Genomic DNA, 26,029 nt, shown 5'->3' with positions numbered 1-26,029 from the left:
ACGCTAGAATATATGCCTCTTTCTACTCTGCCATCTTGGCTCTGTCCGTTATCAGTTTTCTATGAGTTCTTAATTATTTGTAGGATTAGAGTTAAACCTTTTTAACTGAACTTTTAAGAAAGTATTAGTAGACACATGAAAATTCATTCAGTTTATTAATAGTTTGCACAAGTGAAACACTTCATGACATATAAACATGATTGCAAGCATTTAAGCTGAAGCGCTGTATGCAGAAAGATTTGGAGGAAAAAGCCAGAAACTATTGTCCAGAACAAATCACTTTAACAATTTTTAAAGAGACCTAAGAGCTTTGACATTATGTATAGTATTAAGTTAGAAAAATATTGCATATAAATGAATAATTTTTTTCTCAAAATCCCACAGGCACTCTTACTGGCCCATGATAAGGTTGCTGAGCAGGAAATGCAGCCAGAGTCCATTACAGATGAGAGAGTTTATGAGAGCATTGGCCAGTATGGAGGAGAGACTGTAAAAATAGTTCGTATTGAAAAAGCTCGAGATATACCATTGGTAAGTATTCCTTTACTGTTCTACAGCATATGTAGTTTTTAATTTCAAGGATGGTTCACTGGTTCATTCCAGGTTCATGTACAACTTCTAGCCCTTAACCTTTGTGACCCTTCTGAGGTCACTGTTTCCTCCCTTATCATATATACTTGATAACATGATTGATGAGCAATGAAATGGATAGGTAGTTTTTTGCTTCTTTCCTAGCTAAAATTTTTCTTTAAAACAGTACGTTTTTGTCTTTTTTTAGAGAAATTTAAAAGTTTAATAAAGCACTCATCTCTGTGTTTGAAATTTTCTTTAAGGGAGATGTTCTTAATATCCTGTGTAACATTTTATGATTCTGTTTTATTGTATTTCTGTGAATGCCTTTTCTTTGTCCTTTGTTATTTGAGACAGATTCAAATGTCTACAGCAAAGCACTAACCTCAGTTCAGCTCTTTTCTTTTTCTGTCCACAAAAATGGAACTGGGAAAGATTACATATCATTGTTTTGAAATGAAAGTTTTCAGTGATGGGAGAAATAATTAAAAGTTTTTTGGCTTGATTTATATAACAATGATTTTTTTTTTTTTTTTGCTTAGAGCTATGGCACCTAGAGGTTATATATTTTATGCAATATTTTAATTTCCTATTCCGTGATTATTTTAATTTAGAATGATCAGTTTATCTAATGAAGTTAAATTTTAAACCAACATTGGATGTAATAAATTATCTGCCAGCATCTTTATCTTTAAGTTTTTAACCAATTAGAGAAATATTTATTCATCCTATACCTATATTGATAATATAGGGATGATTTCGTATTTCCTTATGCTTAATTAATTCTCCCAGAATCTAGACTTAATTGTGAAAATGGAATTTACATTATAGAAACAGTTCCAAACAAATAATTTTTCTTTTGATCGTCCCTTACTTTTATGTATACTTCTCTTTTCCAAACTTAAAAAAATCCATTTAATAATCAGAATTCTTTAAAGTGAATATGTTCATAGATTTCATAAATAGAATGTTGCCAATTCTCATAGTTTGCTGTTTTAGTCTTTTTAATAGCTTATCTCAAATGAACTTTTCTCTATTCTGATTTATATTTTTGAACTATTCTGTTTTATTGGAATAAACAGAATCATAGAATTACAAAATTGTAAAGATGAAAAAGGAATTTAAAGCTGAAGATATATTTATGGATTCATACAAATTATTTTGGGATTATATAGGGTGCTACAGTTCGTAATGAAATGGATTCTGTCATCATTAGTCGGATAGTGAAAGGAGGAGCTGCAGAAAAAAGTGGACTATTACATGAAGGAGACGAAGTTCTGGAGATTAATGGCATTGAAATTAGGGGAAAGGATGTCAATGAGGTTTTTGACTTGTTGGTAAGTTGACTCATTTGAGGGATTCACATTGATATAAAGGATTCACTTATCTTTGTCTTTATTAGGGGAATCCAAAATAAAATTAATAATTTTAATACCACTGTAAAGAATATTAAGCACTCCTAGATTTTATATTGTAAATATTGATTTTATTGTTGGAGGCAGGTAGCCTGCCAGTACTGCTTTGTTTTAGCTGGATATTTTTTAAAATCTGTTGTGTGTGAGTTATAATGTACAGAATGCTAGCCTTGAAGTCAGGAAGACCTGGGTTGAATTGCTTGACCTCATCATTATATCAGGTTTTGTAACTCAAAGCAAGTCACTCAAGCTCTCATCAGTGCAACTCAAAGCAAGTCACTCAAGCTCTCAGTGCTTTAAATTATAGAGATTTGCTGACTTGCAATAGTATAAGGATTTTCCTCACCTGGCAGTTCTTCACCAGTGAAATTAAAGGGTCAGTCTTCAGCCTTCTGTCCTAGATATTTTTCTTTTGTGTCTGAAAACTGTAATAGTGCTATTCCCTTATAGTATTTTCAGTCAACTTTGAATACCAACATGTTGTCATATAGAAATAGTGACATAGATAATTTAGAACAGACTATCGTTAAATTCAGCTTCAGATTGTTATGTAGTATGTGAGCAGGGGCTGTGGCTAGTATTCCTCTGAAATTTGTAGAAATGTGTACATTTGACTTGAGTTAATGTAGTAGAGTCCCATCTATTTATCCTTTCAACTCTTGGTTGACTTGATAAGCGTTAACCTTAAGTGGTTTTTCAGTTTTGCCACCTTTGCAACCATAGCTTCCTAAAGTTCAGTCCTTCTTGTTTTACTGTATTTCACCCACATAGTCATTGCCACCCCATAATTGTTGCACCTTGAAGGGTTTTTTCTGGTCCAGAAATTTGGTTTTAACCTTCCATTGTGTAATCATCACATGATATGATACTGTTCATCTCGTCACTTAAAAGGTAAACAGAGAAGCAGTGTATTCATCAGTGGCATATGGATACGCATTTATCTCTCACGCATTTTGAGCCTCGAGACTAGAATTCCCTGTTCACATGCATTGTCAGTATGCAATTTTAACATATATTCAGAGATATTCTATGTATCATAATCTTGCACCAAAGACAGTTTAGTAATAAATGTTTTTTAAGTAATACCAACAAAAAAACCCCTGCCCCCCCCCCCCCCCAAAGCTTCATGTAATGATCACAAAACCCACTTTTGGGGCAAAAATTAGGCATAAAATTTGCAATAATTATGCGGTGAAATACAGTACTTTGACTTTGGCCACCATCCTTGATTGTGGTTTCATTGGTTGCCATTTTTAGCCTGTGTATTCTAATTGACTTAGGTAGTAGCAGTAACTACTTAGGCTGGAAGTGACTTAAATAAGTGACCAGTGAAGTTGAAATAGCTTAACAAACCCAATAGGATGCATATTTAAAACTAGAGAAATAGATTTTCATATATTAAGCTTCTTACCCCAAGCTTTATATAAAATGCTAATGTATTAAAATTAATATGAGTCCTTCAATCATACATCAACTCTGAATAGGAGCTACTTCAGAAACATATTAATTATGTGGACTCTTCTGTGTCCACACTGAATGACAAGTCAAACCTGTGCCACTAAGCTAAGGGAATTGAACTAGTTCATAGTTTTCCTATTGAATAGAAGTTAGCAGGCACAGAGAACTGCACTTCAAAATAGCTATGATCTATTGAAGTCTTTTGTTTTTGTTCAGTGATTTTTAGTTGTTTCTGACTCTCAGTGGCCCCATTTTGGGATTTTCTTTTTATATTCATGGTCACATTAAAAGCTATTGTTATTTCCTTCTCCAACTCATTACAGATGAGGAAGCTGAGGCAAATAGGGTTAAGTAACTTGCTCATGGTCACACAGCTGGTGTCTGAGGCCAAATTTGAACTCAGGGATTCTAGGTCTGATACTCTTTCCGCTGTGCTACCTAGCTGCCCCCAACTGAGGTCTGTAGTGGTTCCTTCTCTTTTTTCTGTTTAATGGGCAAATAAGATTTACTTCCTTTAATTGAAAACTGAAGGAAAGGAACCTGTCTGACTCTTTACAGAACTTGGTGTAATATGAGTGACATGATCTCAGAGTAAGCTTTTAGGTAATGATGTGGTTATTGAATAAGTATTGTAAGAAAATTTTTTATGCCTTGATATCTAAGCTTCATTTTTTTTCTTTACAGTCTGATATGCATGGCACACTCACATTTGTGCTGATTCCTAGCCAGCAGAACAAGCCCCCTCCTGCCAAAGAAACAGTAGTAAGTGATCTATATGTCTTAAATTAAGTCTATAAGTCTTAAATTGCCTTTCTCCCTACCACTGTTTACTTAGTAATAACATTAGAGAAATGTATCTAAGGCTTTCTTGCTCAGAAATGAAATTTTAAAAAACCTAAAAAGATGTGGGTTTCAAAAAAAAAGGGATGATATATATATAATTGAAAATTATTTCTCAAAATTTAATTAGCTATGTTCAAAAACAATATATTCTAAGGTTTTTCTAATTCAGTGTTAGAGCTATTTTGAAGGAAAAAAATTTTGCCTATGTTCCCAATTATTATTGAATATTTTTTCCATCAGGTAGTTATTATTTTTGGACAGCAAACTAAACACAAACTTTAAGCATCCTCATACATAACAAAATATTCAACTTTTTTTTTTAACATGTCATGGGTAAAAAATTTATTCACATGCAAAAATATAATACCTCAGTCTGTTGGAATTTCCCAAACACAGCCTCCTACCCTACATCCAATTGAGGTCTGTTTTACCAGTGAGATGGTCCTCTTCTACTTGACACCTCCCCGCCATCCCAGTAACCACTGACAGTGTCCTCTCGTCAGTGACAGGGAGTAACAACCACTGCTTAGAGGTTAGTACTTGGGGCTTTCCTTACACCTATGAAACCTTAGAGAATCCAATGGCAACAATGCCTGAGTCAAAGGAAATGTCTCTGGATCATGAGTTGCAGGCAGTATTAATGAAACTCAGGACAAATCCTTCCTTCATAGACAAGGAGAGGAAAAGAGGGGACCTGTTCAGGTACAGGCATCATTCCCCTAGACCTGCATCTTTAGCCTTTCCCTAGAACAGTCCTGAGAGGGATGGAGGATGAAGGGAGGAAAGGAGAAGGACATACATGATTCCCACCCCCATTAGCTAATCCCAGCCTCCCTCTTGAGCCATGCACATTGTCTGCTCTTGACCATATTCCCATAACTGTGCCCAATGGCAGTTTTCCCTCTGTCTACCTTCCAGCCCTTTCACAACTGGCAAGCCAGCCCTGTTCAAATGGAGCCAGAACAGGGTTAAAAACATTCAGCTTTTATAAAGTCTCCAACTCCTCATTTGTACTTAATGTTCACAATAATGTTCCTCATTCCATTGTTCTGTTGTTCATTCCTGTCCAACTCTTTATGAACAATATTCTGATCCGTGGGATTTTCTTGGCAAAATTACTAGATTTGTTTGCCATTTCCTTTTCCAATGGATTAAAGCAAAACAAAGGCTAACTGACTTGCCCAGGGTCATACAGGTGATAATTGTCTGAGGCCAGATTTGAACTCAAATCTTCCTGATTCCAGGCTCAGCTCTATCCACTGAGTCATATATCTACTTCCATAAATTCCACTAGCATTTTGGAAATTGAGAAACTTCAAAGTATTGAATTGTCACATGGAAACAGAATCATAGATGATATACTGTATTTGAAAGTATTCTTTGAAATAGTCTTGGGAGCCAGGAAAACATAGATTCAAGTCGCATCTCTAACTCATAGTGCATTAGGAGAGGGAGTGGAAAAGCTCTTTTGCTTAAACTAGTGTGACTAGCACTTGTAGGTCGTAAAATCCTGCCTAGTCTTATTTTATTATTGAAAATTTCATGCATTGACAATGTTTCTTTCCTTTCCAGTCCAGAGTGTATCTGAGGTTGGTAGTGTGATGAAATCTTGCTAGTTTTATTTAACTAAATTTTAAGGTGCTTTACAGAACTGTCTAAAGCATTTTTTAAAGTTTTTCGTCCCAGAGTAATATAAGGAAGATTCAAAAATATTAATATTCTACAAATAAAAGCTCAACAAAATTTATAATAATAACGAAAAAGATTAAACTTTCAGTCTTTTAAGGCTTTATGATATCAGTAATGTGTACGAAGTATATGTCTCAAAATATGTGATTCTTTCTTCTCCCTCTCCCCTACCCCCAAAGGCTCCTTGAATATCATACCCATAATTTCCCTGAGGCTAATCTTATAAGCAGACTTATTTTTTTGTCATGTTGGTTTATCTTAGCTTTTCCACCTCACAGGCATGTGTGAAAATGTAAATATTTATGGTCACATTAAAAACTGCTGCTTGTACCTATTCCTGGGTATTTGTTAATTCAGTTTAGAAGAGGAAAAATAAAACCATTGTGAAAAGGAGCTAGTGGAATGATCTGGGTGTCTAACCTCAAGGAACAGTAAATAGAAGGAAGGATCTGAGGAACATGTCCAGCAACAGAGAGGTGGCAAGTTTCTAGAGAGAACTGCTTCACAGGATACTTCACTTTTGGATGTTCTTGATGCCCTATAGAATCAAGAAGATAGAGGGGTTTTTTTGGTGCAGTTTTCTAGTTTTCATTTCAATTGAGAGAAATTATCCTCAAGGTGATCTGCCATCATATTGCACTTCCTCTTCTTTTCTTATTTCTCTTGCCTTCTCTCCCCTACCTCATCTGCCCTTCAACTCCCACAGTTTTGCAATTATTTATAATTATAAGAGTTTATATATTCTTCTTAAAATAATCTTGTTTATACTTGGTGACAGGCAGGTGGAGCAATGGATAGAGTGTAGGCCTGGGGAAGACCTCAGACCTTCAGTAGTTTGTGATTCTGGGCAACTCACTTAACCTCTCTTGTCCTTCAGTTTTCTCATCTTTAAAATAGACTAGTAATAGCACCTACCACATATACGAGTATCAATTGAATTAACATGTAAAGTGCTTTGCAAATCTTAAAGCAATATATTCCTAGCTATAATTGTTGTTAATTATTTCATCTGTACATGTTGCATCTAGGATTCTTGAGATCAAGGAATATTTGATTCAAGAAGCACATTGCTTATATGTAGGTGAACTTCTCTGGAAATGACTGAAAAATCTCAAAATACTGTAAGTCAGGGACTTAACAAGTGGCTTGTACTTAATAAGAGTATGCTTTTACATTTATTCATTCATGAATCTCCTCCATATCATGGCTTTGTTTAATATCACCAATGTTGAGAAATCCACTTCTTTACGAGGCAACTTTGGAACCTTAATACCTGGCCTAAGTCTTCTCTTCATTTTAAAATTCCTTCTCTCCATTGTTTATGAGTTCCTTTACCATTGTGGTTGTCCACCTCAAGCTCAAATTAGCTGTTTTGAATTTGAGGATCAGTTTGATGTGAATATAATATGAAATATTATTTAAAGTGTTATAAAATTTTAACTAAGGAGTTTGTTTCATCTTAGAGGTATTAGGGAGTAACTGAAGGAATTTAAGCCAAAGAGTGATATTCAAGTCTCTGTCTTAATGAAATTATTTTGGAAGTTCTGTGAAAGGTTGAGAGGAAGGATGGCTTTATAGGAACTCTTTAGAGAGAAGTGAAAAAAGAAATTGACAGAATAGTTTTTATCATAACCTGAAAAGTTAGAAGAAAAATTATTTCCTTGGACATATTTGGTTACCTATAGTACTATAAGAAGTATTTTAATAAGACCACCATGGAAATGGCTGCAACTTATGCTCTCACATTGAATTTATCATAGACAATTAGAAAGGATTAGTGAGAAAAATATGGCACACAACAAAATTTAACCCTGAATTAAAACAATTGAGCAAAATGGTAAATTCATGACAGGAACTGCACCAACTTCTTCTGGAAGTTAGACCAGTGTAATTACTATATCGGAGATATCAGAATAGCCTATAAAGTGCCTTAGTCATCAAACATTTGGTTTATTTGACAAATGAAGATAGATGGCTGCCTGAGTGAATATCAGGTTAGAAGATAAACTTATTTGTGAAATTATATGAAGAAGGGTCATGAATGATTAAAAGTATACCATTTCATAAAGCAAAGAAAAAGAGTGAGGTTTAAAACTGTCCTAAAGTAAACTTGGCAAGATACCATTCAAAGATTTAAAAAAAAAAAGGAAAGAAGATTACAAATGTGAAAAACAGAAAAAATTTGCCAAAATTATGTCACATTTTTTCCCCACCAAACTACCAAAGTGCTTACAGAGGTTGTTAGAAATGGCACTACAGAAAACAAACATGAGAAAAGTAGCTAGATTAAATCGAGTATTTATAGAGATTAGTGCTGTGATACAACTTTTAAGGCCTTGAGAGACTAAATTTGTAGTATCTGAAATAGAGGAAAAAACCAAAAGTATGCGGGGGGGATTTCAGATCTTATGAATTTCAAAAAAGGTAACTGGGAAATCAAAGAAGGAGAAGAGAAGGCTGGATTGTTTTTAAAGAAGTTGTAGAACTGACCCCCAAGCTTCCTATAACAACAAAGATCCAACTTTTCAATCCAAACACTTGACCAGTGTTTCTGTATTGAATAAGGCTTCAAATAATACTTCTGTCAAAGGGCCAAAGGTGAGCATTTACTATAGGTTATTTGTGAGTAGAGGGCAACATAGAATCAGTGAGGAACTCTGAAGACAAAAGAGGGAGGAAAGAGTGTCATAGAAGATTGTCTACGTGGTGAGAGCAAGAGATAGCAGGTGTACAACCAGAGTTTTCATTCCATTGTTTTGGCCTTTTTTTTCCTTCTAGATCCATGTTAAAGCTCATTTTGACTATGATCCTTCTGATGACCCTTATGTTCCTTGTCGAGAATTAGGCCTGTCTTTTCAAAAAGGAGATATACTTCATATCATCAGTCAAGAAGATCCTAACTGGTGGCAGGCCTACCGGGAAGGAGATGAAGATAATCAGCCTCTGGCGGGACTCGTTCCAGGTAAGATGTAGTGAACCAGTCATTTTAAAAATTTCTAGTTTAATCTCCTGATGCTACTGCTAAATTATAAAAGCAGATAAGTTTCTATGCCCATTTGCTTGGCATGTTATTCTTGAGCTTAGTTAGGAAAATGTGGTGATTTTAGTCTTTTGCTCTAGAAGCATAATTATCAGTGATAATCAGTTCTGTTTATCTTTCTCATTATTCCATCAAAGAATCTTTAATCATTGTATGATTCCAGCAAAGTAGAATATCCTTTTTATTTAAATGTCCCACTGAGTTTGGATCAAACCTTTATCAGGTAAATTTTTAAAATAGAGTAAGAAATGTTTTTAATAGTCTTTAGCTAAGGCATTTTTACAGAAAAAAGTCAATAGGCCAAATATGATCTTTATCCTTGATATATCCTAGGAAGAGAATATGGGGCTTAAAATGTACTTTCTTTTACATGCGGGAGATTTTTGGTTTCTCTTACTAGAGCGTCTTATTAACACTATAAGAACTGGAACTTAAGAATACCTCATCTTTTGATGCAGTGGTTTTTTAATCCATAAGAAAATTAGAAATACGGTGTGTGGACTAAATTATTTCTCATCTTGAGGAAAAACAGGGATTGGCATAGAGCATTTGGAGCTTGCATTAGGAGCAAGAGAGCAAGAGAAAGAAGACAAATTCTTAAAATGTGATAGTATTTGAGATGGTAGGTTTATTTCTTCTCTAGCCAGTATTGCTTCTAGAAGTTTAATTCTCTGAGGCTTTTCTCCAGATTCTTCCTCAGCAACTTTCAGTAGCATCTTTCCTAGTTTGTTTCCTAGTTTTCCTTACACAAAGACAAGATTCAAGAATTGGTATGTAGAAAAAATGTTTTAAAATCTCCCATTCTCCCAACTCCTAACAGTCATTTGTATTTCTCTTTACAGTTAACATGTCCTATTTTGTATTATAGTTTGTATATCAGCACATAATAAACTTTATTGATTTGAATGGCCAGGCCATCTCATGCTATAGCAAGGGAGGAATCTGGAAAATAAAGATTGCCCCCAGCTACTAGAGACACACCAGAGAAGGTTTAATTCTTTGTACCATTTTTATAATTTCAACCAGATTAGAAGTTTTTTCCTATCTAGGGAAATGAAACAAAAAGTATTATCTTAGTTGAGCAAGAATGTCAGAAGACTTACTCTGTTTAAAATTCCAGATACACTGACTTCATTAAAGTTCAGAATTTGTTGTAAAGTCTCAATAAGAATCAAATTAGTTGATCTCAAATTAGGTGACCAAATATAAAATTATTTTAAACTCAGCAGATTATCTTTAAATTTTTTGAGGTCATTCCTAATATTTCTTTTTGATAATAAATTGTTATGAGACATCACAGTACAGTGGAAAGAAGAGCACTAAACTTGGAGTCAGAAGACTTGGGATAGAATCTCATTGTCCCTACTTAGTAGTTGTGTGGCTGGGCAAGCCGTTTGGCCATTCAGGGTTTGAATTTCTTCATCTGTTAAAATGAATTCATATTACCCCTGTCACAAGAATGCTAGAAGAAGAAAAAGGCTTTGTAAATGATAGATAGAGTGATACATAAAATAACATTGTTATAAAACAATTTCAAATAACAAAACTATGTTATTTGAAAGATGTTCAGATAGTCATTTAAACTATGTTTAAATATATAAAACTATATTGCCTAGTGTGTGATATCCAACTTCATCTCAAGGGCTACCTGGACTCATTTTCCAGACTTCTACCTCATTCCAATGATACTGAATCCTTGACTGCTGAAACATAAACCACCATTCTCATCTACCCTACTGCCTATTCTTTTATGTCCATCTACCTTATTCCTACCATTCCAAAGTCCTATTCTAGATCTGCCTGTCACATCCATTGTGCCTTATTCAGTTGTTCAGCCATGTCTTGCTCTTCATGACCCCATAAACTACAGTACACTAGGCACTATTGTCCTTCACTACCTGCCTAAGTCAGTCCAATCAAGTTCATTGCTTTCCTGACACTATCCATCTCATCCTCTGCCATCCACTTCTCTTTTTGCTTTCAGTCTTTCCTTTTCCAATGAGTCTTATCTTCTCATTATGTGGACAAAGTATTTCAGCTTCAGTATTTGACCTTGCAAGTTGTCTTGATATATAACTTGCCACGGGATCCAGATGACTGCAGAGGAGAAAGTGAAGCTGATGATTTACATAGCGCTCCTCATTTAAATTCAGTTCACGTGCAAGTTATGACATCACCTTTTTGATGTCATGGTCATGTTCCTCTTGGAGAACAAAGGACAAACAACCACCTGTGAGTAGTCAGAGCTGCCCCACTCGGGCCCCTGCTGGCCATTTGGGCCATACAGCTCCTTCATTCTTCCCTTCCCTTCCCTCCTTTCTTTCCTCCTCCCCTCCATCTGTCCTCATAGAGTATCATACCCTGAAACCTAGCAAGATATCTTGGGGTTTAAGAGCTAGATTTCTTTTCTTAAAGACAGTGGTTTAAACCCAATTCATTCTGGCTCTCATTGATTGGCCAACAATAACACCCAGCCCAAGTCCCATTTAGTGGTGCTTATTTGAGCCCTGATGGCTCTGTGAATGTAAATAGTAATTGTTTCTGTTTTGACCAGAAACCCTGAAAGTCTTCCCCTCCCAGATTGATTTTTTTTTTTAATTAGGTAAAAGGGGTTTGTTCTTTGGTTCATTTCTTACCTAGCCTTAAGCACTGAATGGGTATTCTTCAGTCAAAGTGAGAACTTAGCTTAAAGGCCAGCATCTCTTACTGCATCTGGGACCAGGCCATCTCCAGTCATCCTGATCTATATCTTGCCATTGGACCAGAGGCTGATAACTTTACATAGCCCTCCCTCACTTAAATCCAGTTTACTTGCAAGTCATGACATCACCTTCCTGGTGTCATAGTCCTCTTCAACAACAAGTTATGTCTGTAGGGATGGTCACATCCTTGATTCTCCATCACTCACAGGAAGCTCCCTTCCAAGGTCAAGAGCTCTGAAATGCTTTTGTTAGATCTTAGTCTCTGTCATTTCATCCCTTCCCTGTGCCTAATGCTTTTCTTCATTCTCACTATCACCTTCACTATGACCTCACTCTGTCCCTTAGTATTTTTCTAGGCAGTTGCTCCTTTTTTGTTCCACCCTCTTTTTTTCCCAATTTTAATCTCTTCAATGATATACTAGCTTCTCTTCTTGAATCCCCTTTTTTAAATGTTATTTATACCTAGCCAAATCACAAACCTGGATTTTTCCCATTATCTGCTTCTTCCCTTCCTCCTCACATGCTACTGAACAAAAGTGATAGAGGGCACAACTGTGCTGAATGACTACACCACAAATTTGTGTTACCTTATCTCAGCTGTTCCTCTGTACTCTCCTTGTCCTAAGGTATTTTATTCCTTCCTAATTTATTCTCTTCTAGTCAGTACAATCTCTCTTTCAAGCCTCTTTTGCACTTAAACCTTCCACAATAGTATTCCCCCATCCTTTCAGCTGAGGACTTTATCTCAATCTTTACTAAGAAGGAAGAAACCATTCACCATGAGCTCTCCCCCACTTTTCCTTATCTTCAATCCCTTGACATTGTTCTCTACTTTCTTCTTTATGTGACATCAGAGATGCTTAAAATCTTCTGTATAGATTCTTGATCCTATATCCTCTAATCTTCTATAGCAAATTGCTGCCACTATCCTCCCCTTTCTCTCCCAATCTTAAGTCTTTCTTTTGCTTTTGGCTCCTTTCCTATGACCTAGAGAAACATGTAAGTCATCCCTGTGTTGAAAAAACCTCAAAAGATGCTACTGTCCCTGAAAGCTACTGACCTCTTTACCCTATATTCGCAAGTACTTTCACTACAACTGCTTCTTATCCTCTCTCATTCACTTATGTAGTCTTGGCTTCTGCTCTTAACATTCAACTGGAACTCTTCACTTTTAAGTTATCAGTGTGCCCTTAATTTCCAAATCTAATGGCCTTTTTTCTGTTCTTTTTGTTCTTGATCTCTCCTCGTCGTTTAGTACTATTGACCTGCCCATCTTCATAAATACTTTATATCATGTTCCCAAGTATCAGTGTTCCTCAAGGCTCTATTCTGGGCCCTTTTCTCTCCATCTTCTTTCAGTGACCTCATCATTTCCCAAGAATTCAGTTAGTGCCTCCCTTCAGATGACTCCCAGATCTAAATGCCCTGCTCCAGTTCTGCTTCATTTCCTGGCTGTGAGACATTTTGAACTGGATGTCCTGTAGAAATCTAAAACAGAATTCACAATCTCCAAAAACACTCTTCTTCCAAACCTCTTTTATGGTCAGAAGAATCCCACCATCCTTCAAGTTTTTTTGTTGCAATCTGGGTGTTTTCCTTTGTTCTACTATATCAGATGCTAATTCTAGTGGTGTTGATCTAAAACATTTCTCATATTTGTCCCCCTCAGCCTTCCCTATTCTTCAAGCCTTCAAAAGGAATGTTGCCTCTTTTCTGGATCATTAAAATAGCCTGCTGTAGGTCTCTCTGGCCTCCAGGACCCCCCCCCCCCTCCAGTTGCCTCCCATTACCATTTACAACGTGATTCTTTCCCACTTTTCTGTGCCTCTTGCATGCTCCCACCTCCTCAATTATCCAGCCGTACTTCTTACTCCTTACACACAACACTCCATCTCATATCTCCTTACCTTTGAATGGACTGCCTTATGTCTAGAGTATATGCCTCTTGAAATCCCTTGTTTGCTTGTTTTATATGAGATATAGCTTCTAGGTACCAATGTCTTTTCCACCAGGTTACCTTCTAGCTGCTTTATGTATGTCTTTTACATATATATGTACATATGTATATGCTGCTCCATAAAAATGTAATTTTTGGAGGGTAGGGACCATTTAATCTCAGGAATTTGTTTATTTAGCTTAAGAGAAATTTAGGAACTATAGTTTAACCTCTTTTCATATTGGAAATGTAACACTTTTTATACTTATATCCTCAGTGCCTGGCACATAGTAGGTTCTTAATAAATGTTTGTCAGTTACTTGATTAGGAAGTCGTTCGTTAAGTTTCTAAATGATCTGAAGGTCCCTGTCATCTAGTTCTGTCATTCCATGAATCTATATGCATCTACAGTTTTGCCTCACTCTAGTGATTTCTGGTCATACATGATGAAAAGGGCCAGAGATGCTTAGACTGCTTGTCTGCTTCAAGATTTCCTATAGAACCTTTTTATGAAAGCAGCATGAACAACAATAATGATAGACTGTACCTGTGTTTTCATTGATAAAGGAAATTCCCTCTACAAATGCAGTAAGACGCCTAAAAATACCAAAGGACAACTAATAGACAAAGTACTGAGAGGTTAAGTGACTTACCCCAAGTCACATGGGCAGCATGTGTCCAAGATGGTACATCTCTGGTTTTAATAATAGTTAATATTCATATAGCTCTTTTAAAGAGTACAAAGTACTTTATAAGCATTATTTCATTTCATCCTCACAATAAGCCAGTGGATTATAGGTAGTTCTGGTTGCATTCAGTTCTTATCCCTAATATGTGCCCAAGAGCTTATTAGCATTCCAATTGTATTCTGTAAGTCTTCAGAAACCTGCTCTTTTTACCCTATTTTTTTTTTTTTTTAGTCTAGGGAAAGCTGATGGTTAATAAATTGGATTTGATTAATAGATGATTTGATTTGAGTTAATTAATAAATTGATTTTATCATCTCAAAACATTTTTCCATCAAGACTTAACCTTTGACTATCTTTTAAGTTAGCTTACTTTTCAGTTTATCTGTTAAAACTCAGAAGCTTTCTATTTGCTCAGTGCAATTATCATGGAGATAGAATATTGAAAGGTTATTGTGTACATTCCTTTATTTAATAGCGCATTGTTTTTCCTGTTTTGTACTAGCACATACGGCCATTCTACCTTGAAAATCAATTTTAGAAAAAACTTGCAATTTTAAAAAATATTATAAAATCCTGATGGTAAAAATTGATTACAGTTTTAATTATGTGTGTCTGTGTGTGTGTGTTTTCCCTTGATTTTAAGAGTGACTTAATTGTACCAAAATGTAGTTATGGTTTCTTTTTCTCTTTTTTTTTTTTTTTATACCTTTTCAAAATGTCTCACTTGTGATTCCTTTCTTTCTTTAAGAAAGTAGCTTGTAGTCTTATTTTAATAAGATTTGAGTATGCTCTAGAATTTCACCTTGGACTTTATAATAATTTTTGTATCTGTGTTAAAGACCTAATTGATATTAGTACAGATTTCTTTATCTTGACATTCTTATGAAATACGATAAATATAAGTGACTTAGAACTCAGGTGGTTTATGTTCTGGTTGTTTTAGTATATTAAATAAGAATTCAAAATTTGTTGAGTTGATTAGATGTGTAAATGGCTGAAAGGAGAAAAATGGAACTAGGTAAATTATTTCAGTAGTAATTTTTTTTAATATTCTAATAATGTAAATTTAATTTTCAGTAATGGGTTAGATACTTTGAATGATTCTGATATTGGTTCAGCTTTTCATCCTTCATTCAAATCCTATATAGTACATACAAATGTAATTGCCAGAGAATACGGTACTATTTAATGTATATATGGGCATGTGCGTATTTTTTTAAGTGGCATTTAGCAGTTGAATAATATTCATTCAGATAAATGCCCACATACCATTTTGAAAATTTGAACTCAGGAATTTGTTTATTTAGTTTAAGAGAAATTTAAGAATTTTGTGGTTTCTTTCTCACGTAGTCAAAAAGTTAACATCTTTTTATGTTAGAAAGGTATTTGTTCTGCTGGAATAATTGCCAGTATGTATTTCAATATTATTACCTATCACTCAGTTAAAAATTAAACATGAAATGTATATAACTGAAACTGAGAATAGAAATGATCAAAAATTGATGTTTGTGATAGCAGGGGGTTTTTCTTTAAATAGGATATAGTTTGAAAAAGTTATTTAACTCTCCATCGTTTCATTTTGTCTTATTCCCCTCCTTCTTTTTTGAAATTAAGGGAAAAGCTTTCAGCAACAAAGAGAAGCCATGAAGCAAACCATAGAAGAAGACAAGGAGCCAGAAAAATCAGGTAAAGTACTTAAATTTGACATCGGTGGAAGACTGGATCCTGATTTCTTAGTATGGGACTGTATTTGATTTTGTATTATCAGTGTTGTCAAGGGAAAGATTAGCTGTGCATTAAAAAGGAAAGTGCATTATCAACATTAGACAAAAATATAGCAGATAAAGCCCTGAGTTGTCTTTTAAGAATCTGCAGGATTTTGTTAAAACCCTTATTAGAGAAGATACTTCATTCTCACCATATTTGAGTATTAAATTATCGATCCTTGGAATGTGTGAAGTGAAGTGTGACAGAAGACTTAAAACTTCTGGAAGTTGCTTTTTTGTAGAATGAGACAATGCAATAAATACAAAAACTTGAAATTAAAATCATCTCAGTTGAACCTCTTTAGTTGGAATCAATAGCCTTTATTTAATAAAGGTGATGCTAGTGTTCATGATATTCTTCTTTGTTCTTTGACAGGAAAACTGTGGTGTGCTAAGAAGAATAAAAAGAAAAGAAAAAAAGTTTTATATAATGCTAATAAAAATGATGGTAAGTCTTTACCCTATTCTGTAGCTTTAGTTTTCTTGTCTGAAAGGGGCCTGTGATTTTTCCTGCAATAAACATTAAAATAATGAGATTGTGTGATACAGTAGAAACCTAGCCTGTGAGCCACAGATTCCTTCATTTAAGTCCTTTATATATATTGGTTGTGTGAATCACCATCTAAGGGCTTCAGACAAGTTTTCTTTGGGTGCCCTTTAGACCAATTAAGTCACAGGTCCAGACTTAAACAATTGCACAAACAAAACGATATATGGCTTTCGTAACAATAACAACATAATGGTATGTTCTCCTAAGAAACTGAAATATTTTTTTAGAAATATCTAATGATCTTGGAAGACAACAGTACAGATAGTTGATATGCAAAACTGAATCTGATAACATCTGGTTATCTTATAGTTGAAGATGCCTTTGTAAATCTAAAAACCCAACTCTAATTGACAGATTGTGGCTAAGACACTCTGCTTATAAGGGAAGGGATTCTTAAGCTTACTATTTTGTAGGTGGAAAATGTGGGCAGACCACTTTTATTGTTTCTTCAAGAAAGTGATTTTTGAGTTTTTGTTGACAGATTGAACAACAAGCTACTCATTAGCTCTCCTTTGCTGCTATCTCCTGGGGGTTTGAGACTATATTTTAGAATATAGTCTTTGGAATTCTACCTGTCCGCTCAGTTTGTCTTCTTATGTTGTCATCAGCAGTCATATTCTTTGATTAGTCATAGTAGAGTCTTAGAAGCTGAGAGCTGGAGTAAACTTTAACAGTCATTTACATCAGGGGTGCTTAACAATATTAATTCGTGATTTTCTGAGTAGGTGTGTGAGGTCCATTCCTATTTGTTTGACATCTAGGGGAAACCTTTTAGCAGGGATAATGCAGCTGTGATCTGTTTACAAAGTTATAGGGAGAGTTATATGGAGCCAGCTTTTAGGAGACAGTGTTTTTTTCCTTCTGCCTGGTTGCCTCCTTCTAGTACTTGCATTATTTATGCTGTTCTTCGTTCTAAGATCACTTGTTTAGCTCCCCAAGAAATCTGCATTTCATTTTCTTGGTCTGACGCAAGCTCATCCTTTTTTTTTTTTGCCAGCAAAAAAGATGGACTTTCTTCCCAGTCTTAAGTTTTGGTTAGAAGGAAAATCTTTCGTTAGTGATTGTCCATACTGACTGATTTCTTTTATTTAATTTTTCTTGGTCTCTTCTACATGAACAAAAAGATTGTGTGGCCTGTTATACTAGATAGAGACAGTGATTTGTAATCAGGAAGACTTTGGTTCACATTTTACCTTAGATACTAGGTGGTTTTGTACCTCATTAGGCTCCCTTTTGATTATATATGCAAAGCACTTGGCAAAACTAAGCGCTCTTTAAATGTCAAACATAATTATGTTTGGGCCCTTTGTCCCTGCTGCCTCAACCCCTTAAATGTTAACTCCGTCAGTCATAGATTGTGGATCATAGGTTTAGTGCTGGAAGGGACTTTAGACGCACTTTAGTCCAGCCCCCTCGTTTTACTGGTGAGGTAGTTGAAGATTAGGGAAGTTAAGTGACTTACTGTAAGCAGCAGAGGTGGGATTTGACGTCAAGGTCCTCTGACTCCAGAGATAGTGTATGAGGATCTATATATGTGGTTATGGAAAAGATAGTACGTGTTTAGATGTATGCCTTTGGAGGCTTTTGAGAATGAAATAAGCAAAGGAAATAGGAAAAGTTCTTAGAAAAATCAAAATAGTGCTATGCAATGCCAGTGGGAATGATGTATTCCTCCTTGTTTTCTATATCCTTATAATACAATATAGATGAAAGTTCTTTAAACTTCTTTGATGGAGGCAGCCACAATATGGTGGCAACATAGAGAATTTGGAGTCAGACTTTAATCTCAGTTCCACTCTTAGCCACATGTTACCTGGGCAAACTATTGGGTCTCAGTTTCTTGATCTTTAAAATGTGAAGGGGTTGTAATAGATGATCTTAAAAGTTCCTCTCATCTCTAAATCCTATGAACTTGCAAAGATAAGCCATATAAATAAAAGGTTTACAAACATGCGCGAGTGCACGCGCACACACACACACACACACTCACACACACACACACTTCATTGATAGTAATAAGATAAGAAAAAGAAAGTGTGCTTTTTCAGAGTTTTTGCATATTTATAGATGCGTGTTATCTTTATCTTTCCAAAGATTATGACAATGAGGAGATACTAACTTATGAGGAAATGTCGCTCTATCACCAGCCAGCAAATAGGAAAAGGCCTATCATCTTGATTGGCCCACAGAACTGTGGCCAAAATGAACTTCGTCAGAGGCTTATGAATAATGAAGCAGATAGGTTTGCAGTTGCAGTTCCACGTAAGTTTCACATTTTCCTTTGTTTTGTAATTCTGCCCCATGTTCTCTTTAATGCTTTCACTAAGAATGAAAATACTTATACTTATCACTGTTTAAAATTGTTTCAGAAGTAATCTTAACTATATTCTAGTATATACAAGTAGCAGAATGCTACTTATATTCTAGTAACTGAATTTCCATTTTCTGAATCCTTAAATTTTCTCCTTAATGTATAAGCTGTATTTCCCATGTGAAGTCTTTAAAAAGTGTTGAGAACTGTTTTGTTCCATGTTTAAAAAAACTGCTTTCTTTGTCTTCAAGATTGGGTCAATAGGTACTGTTCAAAGCACAGGTCACAATATTATTTCCGTCTATATGGGCAATCAGGACAAATTATGCAGTGGTGAAACTCAGAGAAATGGACTTCAGGGAAGCATAATGACTATTTTGGAGGAAGATATTATTAAGAAAGTATAAAGTGATGACATTTTTGTGTATAAAATGAATTTTATAGTAAGGGAATGAAAATAAGAATTGTTGCCTATTTAACTTTATTCATTGATCTAAAAGTATTAACAATTTATATGTTAAGACCTGGGTTGGGTTTTTTACTTTTGTATGTTTAAAAATTTTAACATTAATAATATTGATTTTGTTGGTTAGATACAACTCGGAGTAGACGAGACAATGAAGTAGCTGGCAGAGATTACCACTTCATTTCACGACAAGCTTTTGAGGCAGATGTAGCTACTGGAAAGTTTATCGAACATGGTGAATTTGAGAAAAATTTGTATGGTACCAGCATAGATTCTGTGAGACAAGTAATCAACTCAGGCAAGATATGCCTTTTAAATCTTCGTACACAGGTAAGATTAGAATTTTAACTTTTCTGGTATCCAAATGTGCTGACATATTAATTTTTTTACTCCTGAAGTTCATAAAGTATTGTCTACTAGGAAAAAACATTCAGTTAGGAACCCAAATAGTTATCACCTTATGTACAACTGCTAGTGCCTTCCTCCCTCCCTCCCTATATTTATTTGTTTTTACTCTATATTTTGTATGTGTATGTGTGTGTGCCCATCCTCCTCAGTGCCTGTCACAGTGCTATCTTTTAATAAATGCTTGTTGATTAATCAGACAAGGGTAACAAGGTAACAAACTTAATGAAGGCCATGGTTTCCATAGCGCTTCCCAGTTCTCATCTCCTGCCAAAATTTGTAATAAATAAAATAAAACTTTGCGTTGTGTTTAGAGATGCTTTCGTTGCCCTGCCCTTCCCATCAAAATTTCTACAGTAGCTAGTTGTACTTAAAACTCCAGTCATGTCACAAATATACATTTATAGGTAATGACAAATAATAGTTTACCAGGCTTTAATGTTTGCAAAGTACTCTACATGGTCCTTAAACCTTACAACCAACCTTTAGTTAAGTATGGCAGGTATTATCCTCTTTTTTGCAGATGAGAAAACTGAGTTTCAAAGCAATTAAGTGAATTGTCCATAGTCACTGAAACATGAGCCCAGGTTATCTTGATTTCAACACTGTCCATTTATACCATCCTGCCTCCTCAAGGTTCTTCACAAATCCTGCTCCCAGGCAGCTTTGTACTGTGGAGAAGGGGCTAAGCTTGGAGCCAAGAAGACCTAGGTTCAAATCTCACCTCAGACCTTTAGCTGTGTGACCCTAGGCAAATCATTTAAACTTTCTGTGCCTCAGTTGCCTTATCTGGAAAATGAAGGGGCTAGCCTTGATAGCCTTGAAGGGCTCCATAATCCATCCCTTGCTTTCTCTACCTCATCATCTTTTTTTAGATTTACATTTCTCTGATAATATTCTCAATTTCATTCTTTGATTGTCTTACTTATAATAGTGTAGGATTTTCATAACCACCATGCACCTCTCCATTGCCATTATGTGACATTTATTTTTTCCCAGGACCTTAATGTTCAACAACTGACAGCCACATAACAAGAGATATAGAACATTCGCATTAAAAATATGGGTCTCTGTTTCCAAAGCAGTGTAATTTGAGCCCATTCCTTAATTAATTTTGTATCCACCTTATTCTATTTTTAGTATATGTCAGAAGTATATATACTAGTGGATTTGATATCACTATGAAAAGCAGGTATGTTCTACGTCACTACTGTGCTATCATCTTTTTTGTGCTTGAACTTTAAGGTGATGAACTTTAAGAAAAATTTGTAATAGTTGATATCAGGTAGCATTTTAAGGTTTACAAAACATAAATTAGCTCATTTGTTCTGTACAACAAACCTATGAAATAGGTATTCATTTATTGTGCCCATTTTATAGATGAGAACTTATTACCTTTATTTCATATAGCCCCTTCTGTATTGCTATTTGCAAATCAATTAGTTGCTCATTGGCTTGTACGATTAGACTTGATGCCTACATCTGTGTGACTGATGCTAATTCCAAAACAGTAGACTACCAGATATTAGTATCTTCTTATCATTATTCACTTAATACTTATAAAATTGTCTCTTCTCACGATGGAATCTTTGCAGAGTTTCATTGAATCCCCCCTTTAAAAACAAGGGTCATTTTCCAGTAATCTCTAAATTGTACCCCTCCCCATTCCATAACATTGTCTGGCAGCAACAATTCCACTTGAGTAGCTTCATTTATTTTCTGTGACCAAGATTAATCATTGTAGTTAACATGAGTTTGATTGGTTTTCAGTTTTATTTTCATTTGCATTTTTGTAGTTGAATATATTTATTGTTCTTAATTCACTACTGATTTATGCAAGTCTTCCACGTTTATCTGAATTCATTTCTTATTATGCGCTAGTGTTCCATTCTAGTCATATACTAGTTTGTTTACATATTTTCCAGTTCATGCTTACACAATTTTTCTTTATTTTTTTTACTATCACTGAAGTGCTGGTGTGTGTGTGTGTGTGTGTGTGTGTGTGTGTGTGTGTGTGTGTGTGTGTGTGTGTGTGTGTAACTATTATGTGTCTGTATCCATGTATGAATTTATGGAATCTTTTTTTGGTCTCCTGATTGTATATTCTCATTGAATCAAAGACAAGTGTTCAAATTTTGTATCTCTGCTTAAACATTTTGCCTGAGACTTAACTTTTGCATTTTTTGCTAGTCTTTTGACCCAGAAGCCTTGAAAGAACTCAGAATACCTCATTGTGTCTCAGTTATACTTATAATAACCTTTTGAGGTAAAAAGAAAATAATAATAATGTTCTCATTTTCATAGTGAAAAAATTCACAATTTAAGTTAACTTTACATAATTAATGACAGAGTTAGAATTAAGATCTAAATCTCTTAATTAACAGTACACTGTGCTTTCTGTCTGTTGATTTTCTAGTTTCCTCTGCCTTTTTAGCATTTATTTACAGTTCTCTTTTAGGTACTTCACTGTGTGGATATGTATAGTACATGAAGTAAAACAATTTTTATGTACAGAATCTAGCAAAAATGGGCTTTAATTATGGTTTAAAGTGTATATGCGTTATAATTACAATGATATTACTGTCTTGCCCAGATTTTGTCAGCCATCATCATCTAATATCATTGACTTAGTTCATTTCAGTATTTCAATAGAATAGTAACATTATCTAGTGAGTGGGTGTTTTTCTCCCACTCACCTTCCCCTTCCCAATTTCTAACATTGGATCTTACTAATTTTTCATACTGTGAAAAACCCTTCACCTTAAAGTTGTTTGCAAAAACATCTATTTGAAAAATGTATTTGAAGGATACAATGATACAATTGGGAAAAGAATAAGGAATGGCTAAAAAAAAGTATTTTTTGTTCATATATATATATATATATATATATATATATATATATATATATATATATATAATGTATGTGTTCATGTATGTTTGTATACACACTATTTTTTTTCCTTTTATAGTCATTGAAGAGCCTTCGGAATTCAGACTTGAAGCCATATATTATCTTCATTGCACCCCCTTCACAAGAAAGGCTTCGTGCATTATTGGCCAAGGAGGGCAAAAATCCCAAGGTATGTTGTTATTGTGTAACTCTTTCAGGAAGGAAACAAGTATAGGGTTTCTTCCCACTATTTGTATTTAAACAGCCCAAAAAACTGACAATTCATTTTGCCCTAGTAATAACCCTAAATGCAAGGCTATAGTATACTCGCTACTTTCCTTTTAATGCAACTTATATTTTCATTTGTACCTTCCATTGACAAGCATTTTTTTTTTTTGACTCTTACCTCCTTAGTTACCTCTTCCCCCTTGGGAAAATAAAAGGATAAATCAAACCCCGTTACAAAATTGCATACTTAAAGTTAGATTTTAATCATTCATATTCAAACAAAACAGATTTCCACATTAGTCATGTAAAAAATTTATGTTTCTTTATCTTTATTCTGTCACCTCTCTCCGTGATAGGCTTCATCATCTCTCTTTTGTAATCATGGTTGGTTATTATATTGATCAGTGTTATTGTTCAAAGTAATTTTTGTTTACAGTATTATTATATACATTGTCCTCTAAATTTTACTCACTTCACTACATCAGTTCATACACATCTTTTGTAGTAGGTTTCTTTGAAATTATTCCTTTCAATTATGTTCATTTACATAACTTTGAAAAACTATTCTTTATTTGATGGATACACCCTGAATTTCCAGCTCTTTGCCACAAAGAGCTTCTGTAAACATCTTTTTTTCTTTTTCTAACTTTTGCCTCATTTTCTTCTTTCTTTGATCTTTTTGGGACATAGTCCTGGAGAATTGGGAAGGGAGGGGAGAAGTGGAAAATTAAGTAACTCTGAGGTTCTTACTTCGTACTCACATTATTGGCAAAAAATGATAAAAAAGGAGAATGACAAATGTTGGAGAGGTTGTGGGAAAATACAAACACATCTACTGTTGGTGGAGCTGTGGAAGAGGACTGGAAAGATAAGAGGTGGCTAGGTCTCTGAATGCCAAAGGGCATTTTGTATTTGATCCTTCAGGCAATAGATTGCCACTGGTGCAAAAATATTGAGTAGGGCTATGATATAGTTGGACCGGCTTTTCTTTTGGTGGCTTAATGGAGGTCAAATTGGAGTGGGAAGAGACTTAAGACAGTCCTCTCCAATAACAGCAGGCTTTTGCAATAGTCCAGGAGTGGGTTGATTAGGGCCTGCACTGGTGGCAGTGTTAGAGGAGAGGAGGGGGGAGATGTGAAGATTGATAGAAACAGTCATCTTACCAAAAACTCCACGTGACCATTAATGAATTCAGGGAAAAAAAGATTTTTGTTTTATGTCATTTCAGACCTGTGATGCTCAGAAAAGGCATACCTTTTTAAGACAATTATGAAGTCTTTTTCTATCCTGATTCACATTTGCCTCCCCTGTTCCCTACTGGCTGGGTATTTCAGGGTTCACAGTCTATCTGGAAATGCTTAACCTACCACCACCACCATGTGGATCTCTACTCCTTATTATATTTCAGGTGTGTGCCACTGCACCCCCAACCCCATCCTTATTCTCTTTATATTTTATTTAGTAAAGGAATGACAAGCCATTAATACTTTTTAGAACAATTCCAACTCAGGATGCCTCCATCACTCAAATGTTATGGTCTCCATAGCATGAGAAAGGAATTTTCTCAGTTGCTAAGAGAGTCAAAGTCAGGATGTCTGTATTAACATAACACTTTTCAAGTTAGAGTTGTGGCTGAAGGCACTTTATCCTTAATGAAGTTTCATCTGGCCTTTGACGTTTGTTGACACAGGAAAGATAATTCCTGGGTTTAGATACATTGATTAACAGGCGCCCACATCCTGATGAGAGAAATGTTTAATCAGCATTCCCCACTACTTTCACTATAATCAATTTATTTTCATGCATTCACTACAGGTAACCAATAAGTAAAATACTTTCTAGCCTGTATGAATCCTTAGGTTTCATAAATCATGTTTTACATGATTTCTGTGGAAACAAAAGTTCAATCATCTCTTACAAGGTAAAATTGACAGGCCTTGGCAAGATTTTTGGTTATTTTGGGCAGTGCTGGGGGAGTCCAGATGACTCCTAGGTTTGTGAACCTGAGGGACTAGGAGGATGGTGTTGCCCTCTACAAATAAGAGATGGTAGGGGCAGGGCATAGTTAAATGAGTTCCATTTTGGACATATTGCGTTAAAGATATCTACTGGACATTTAGTTTGAGATGTCTGAAAGGCAGTTGGAGAAGATAGATTAGAGGACAGCCAGATATTGGCGTAATTGTCTTCTAGTCATTGCATTTTTAGTCTTTGTACTACGAGTGTTTTGCAAGGGGAAATTTTATTTAAGAGGGAACAGATGACTTGAGGGGTAGTATCACTTCTTATCTCAAAAGATTAGGGACCAGAAATCCTGAGAAACAGAGTCATGTCTAGGCCTAAAGGAACAAGAACCCTGAGGAGCAGTATCAGTTGCACTCCCAAGGGATCAGGGTCCCTTTATGAGTAAGGAACAGAGTGCAGAGTAGGAGAGCAGTGACCACCTTAGAAGGACCAAAAACTTTCAGACCCCCAGATCTAGCACTGAAAAGAGCAGTGTGAAAAAGCCTGAAGCAGTCTCCCCCTACCCACACTGAGAACAGAGCCCAACTTTAGAATAAAGTTCAAAATCAAGAAATAGAATAGAAAAAAAGAGCAAACACTGACAAAAAAGAGCCTGACTGTAACAGAAGATCAATGTACCAACTCAGAAGACAATGACATCAACATGGCTACAAGCAAAACTACAAAGAAAAATGTGAATTGGAATTCCTGGAAGACCTAAAATTTTATTTTGAAAATTAAATAGGAATGGTAGGGGGAAAATTGGGTAACAAAATGAGAGCAAAAGAAGAAAATTATGAAAAGACAATTAAAAGCTTGCTAAAAATAAGCGAAAAAAAAACCTGAAGAAAATAACACCTTAAAAAGCAGCATACGTCAAATGGAAAAAAGGGGTACAAAGAGTCACTGAATAAAATCATTCCTTTAAAATTTGAAAAACAATAAAACAAAGCCAAAAGAATGAATAGAAGAAATGGGGTGAAAACTGACTTAAAAGATAGATCAAGTAAAGATAATTTAAGAATTATTGGATTACTGAAAGCCACAATCAAAGAAAAATGTTAGCG

At 35.1% G+C, this 26,029-nt stretch overlaps 1 protein-coding gene across 5 annotated transcripts in view; it reads left to right on the top strand.

Moving 5' to 3' along the window:
* The window catches only part of PALS1 (protein associated with LIN7 1, MAGUK p55 family member), a 114,314-nt gene that overhangs the window by 76,680 nt on the left and 11,605 nt on the right, over window positions 1-26,029 (top strand). For all 5 annotated transcript variants that reach the window (XM_072629548.1, XM_072629546.1, XM_072629549.1 and 2 more), the window contains exons 5-13: window positions 385-531; window positions 1,746-1,907; window positions 4,128-4,205; window positions 8,754-8,937; window positions 15,957-16,028; window positions 16,485-16,556; window positions 18,753-18,920; window positions 19,563-19,765; window positions 22,810-22,920. In XM_072629548.1, the coding sequence (XP_072485649.1) occupies window positions 385-531; window positions 1,746-1,907; window positions 4,128-4,205; window positions 8,754-8,937; window positions 15,957-16,028; window positions 16,485-16,556; window positions 18,753-18,920; window positions 19,563-19,765; window positions 22,810-22,920 (1,197 nt within the window). The remainder of the gene's footprint in view (window positions 1-384; window positions 532-1,745; window positions 1,908-4,127; window positions 4,206-8,753; window positions 8,938-15,956; window positions 16,029-16,484; window positions 16,557-18,752; window positions 18,921-19,562; window positions 19,766-22,809; window positions 22,921-26,029) is intronic.

Source organism: Notamacropus eugenii, chromosome 1 (assembly GCF_028372415.1).
Source record: "Notamacropus eugenii isolate mMacEug1 chromosome 1, mMacEug1.pri_v2, whole genome shotgun sequence".
NCBI lineage: Eukaryota > Metazoa > Chordata > Mammalia > Diprotodontia > Macropodidae > Notamacropus > Notamacropus eugenii.
The sequence above is the reverse complement of the archived record's forward strand: the minus strand, read 5'-3'. Positions and strand labels throughout refer to the sequence as shown.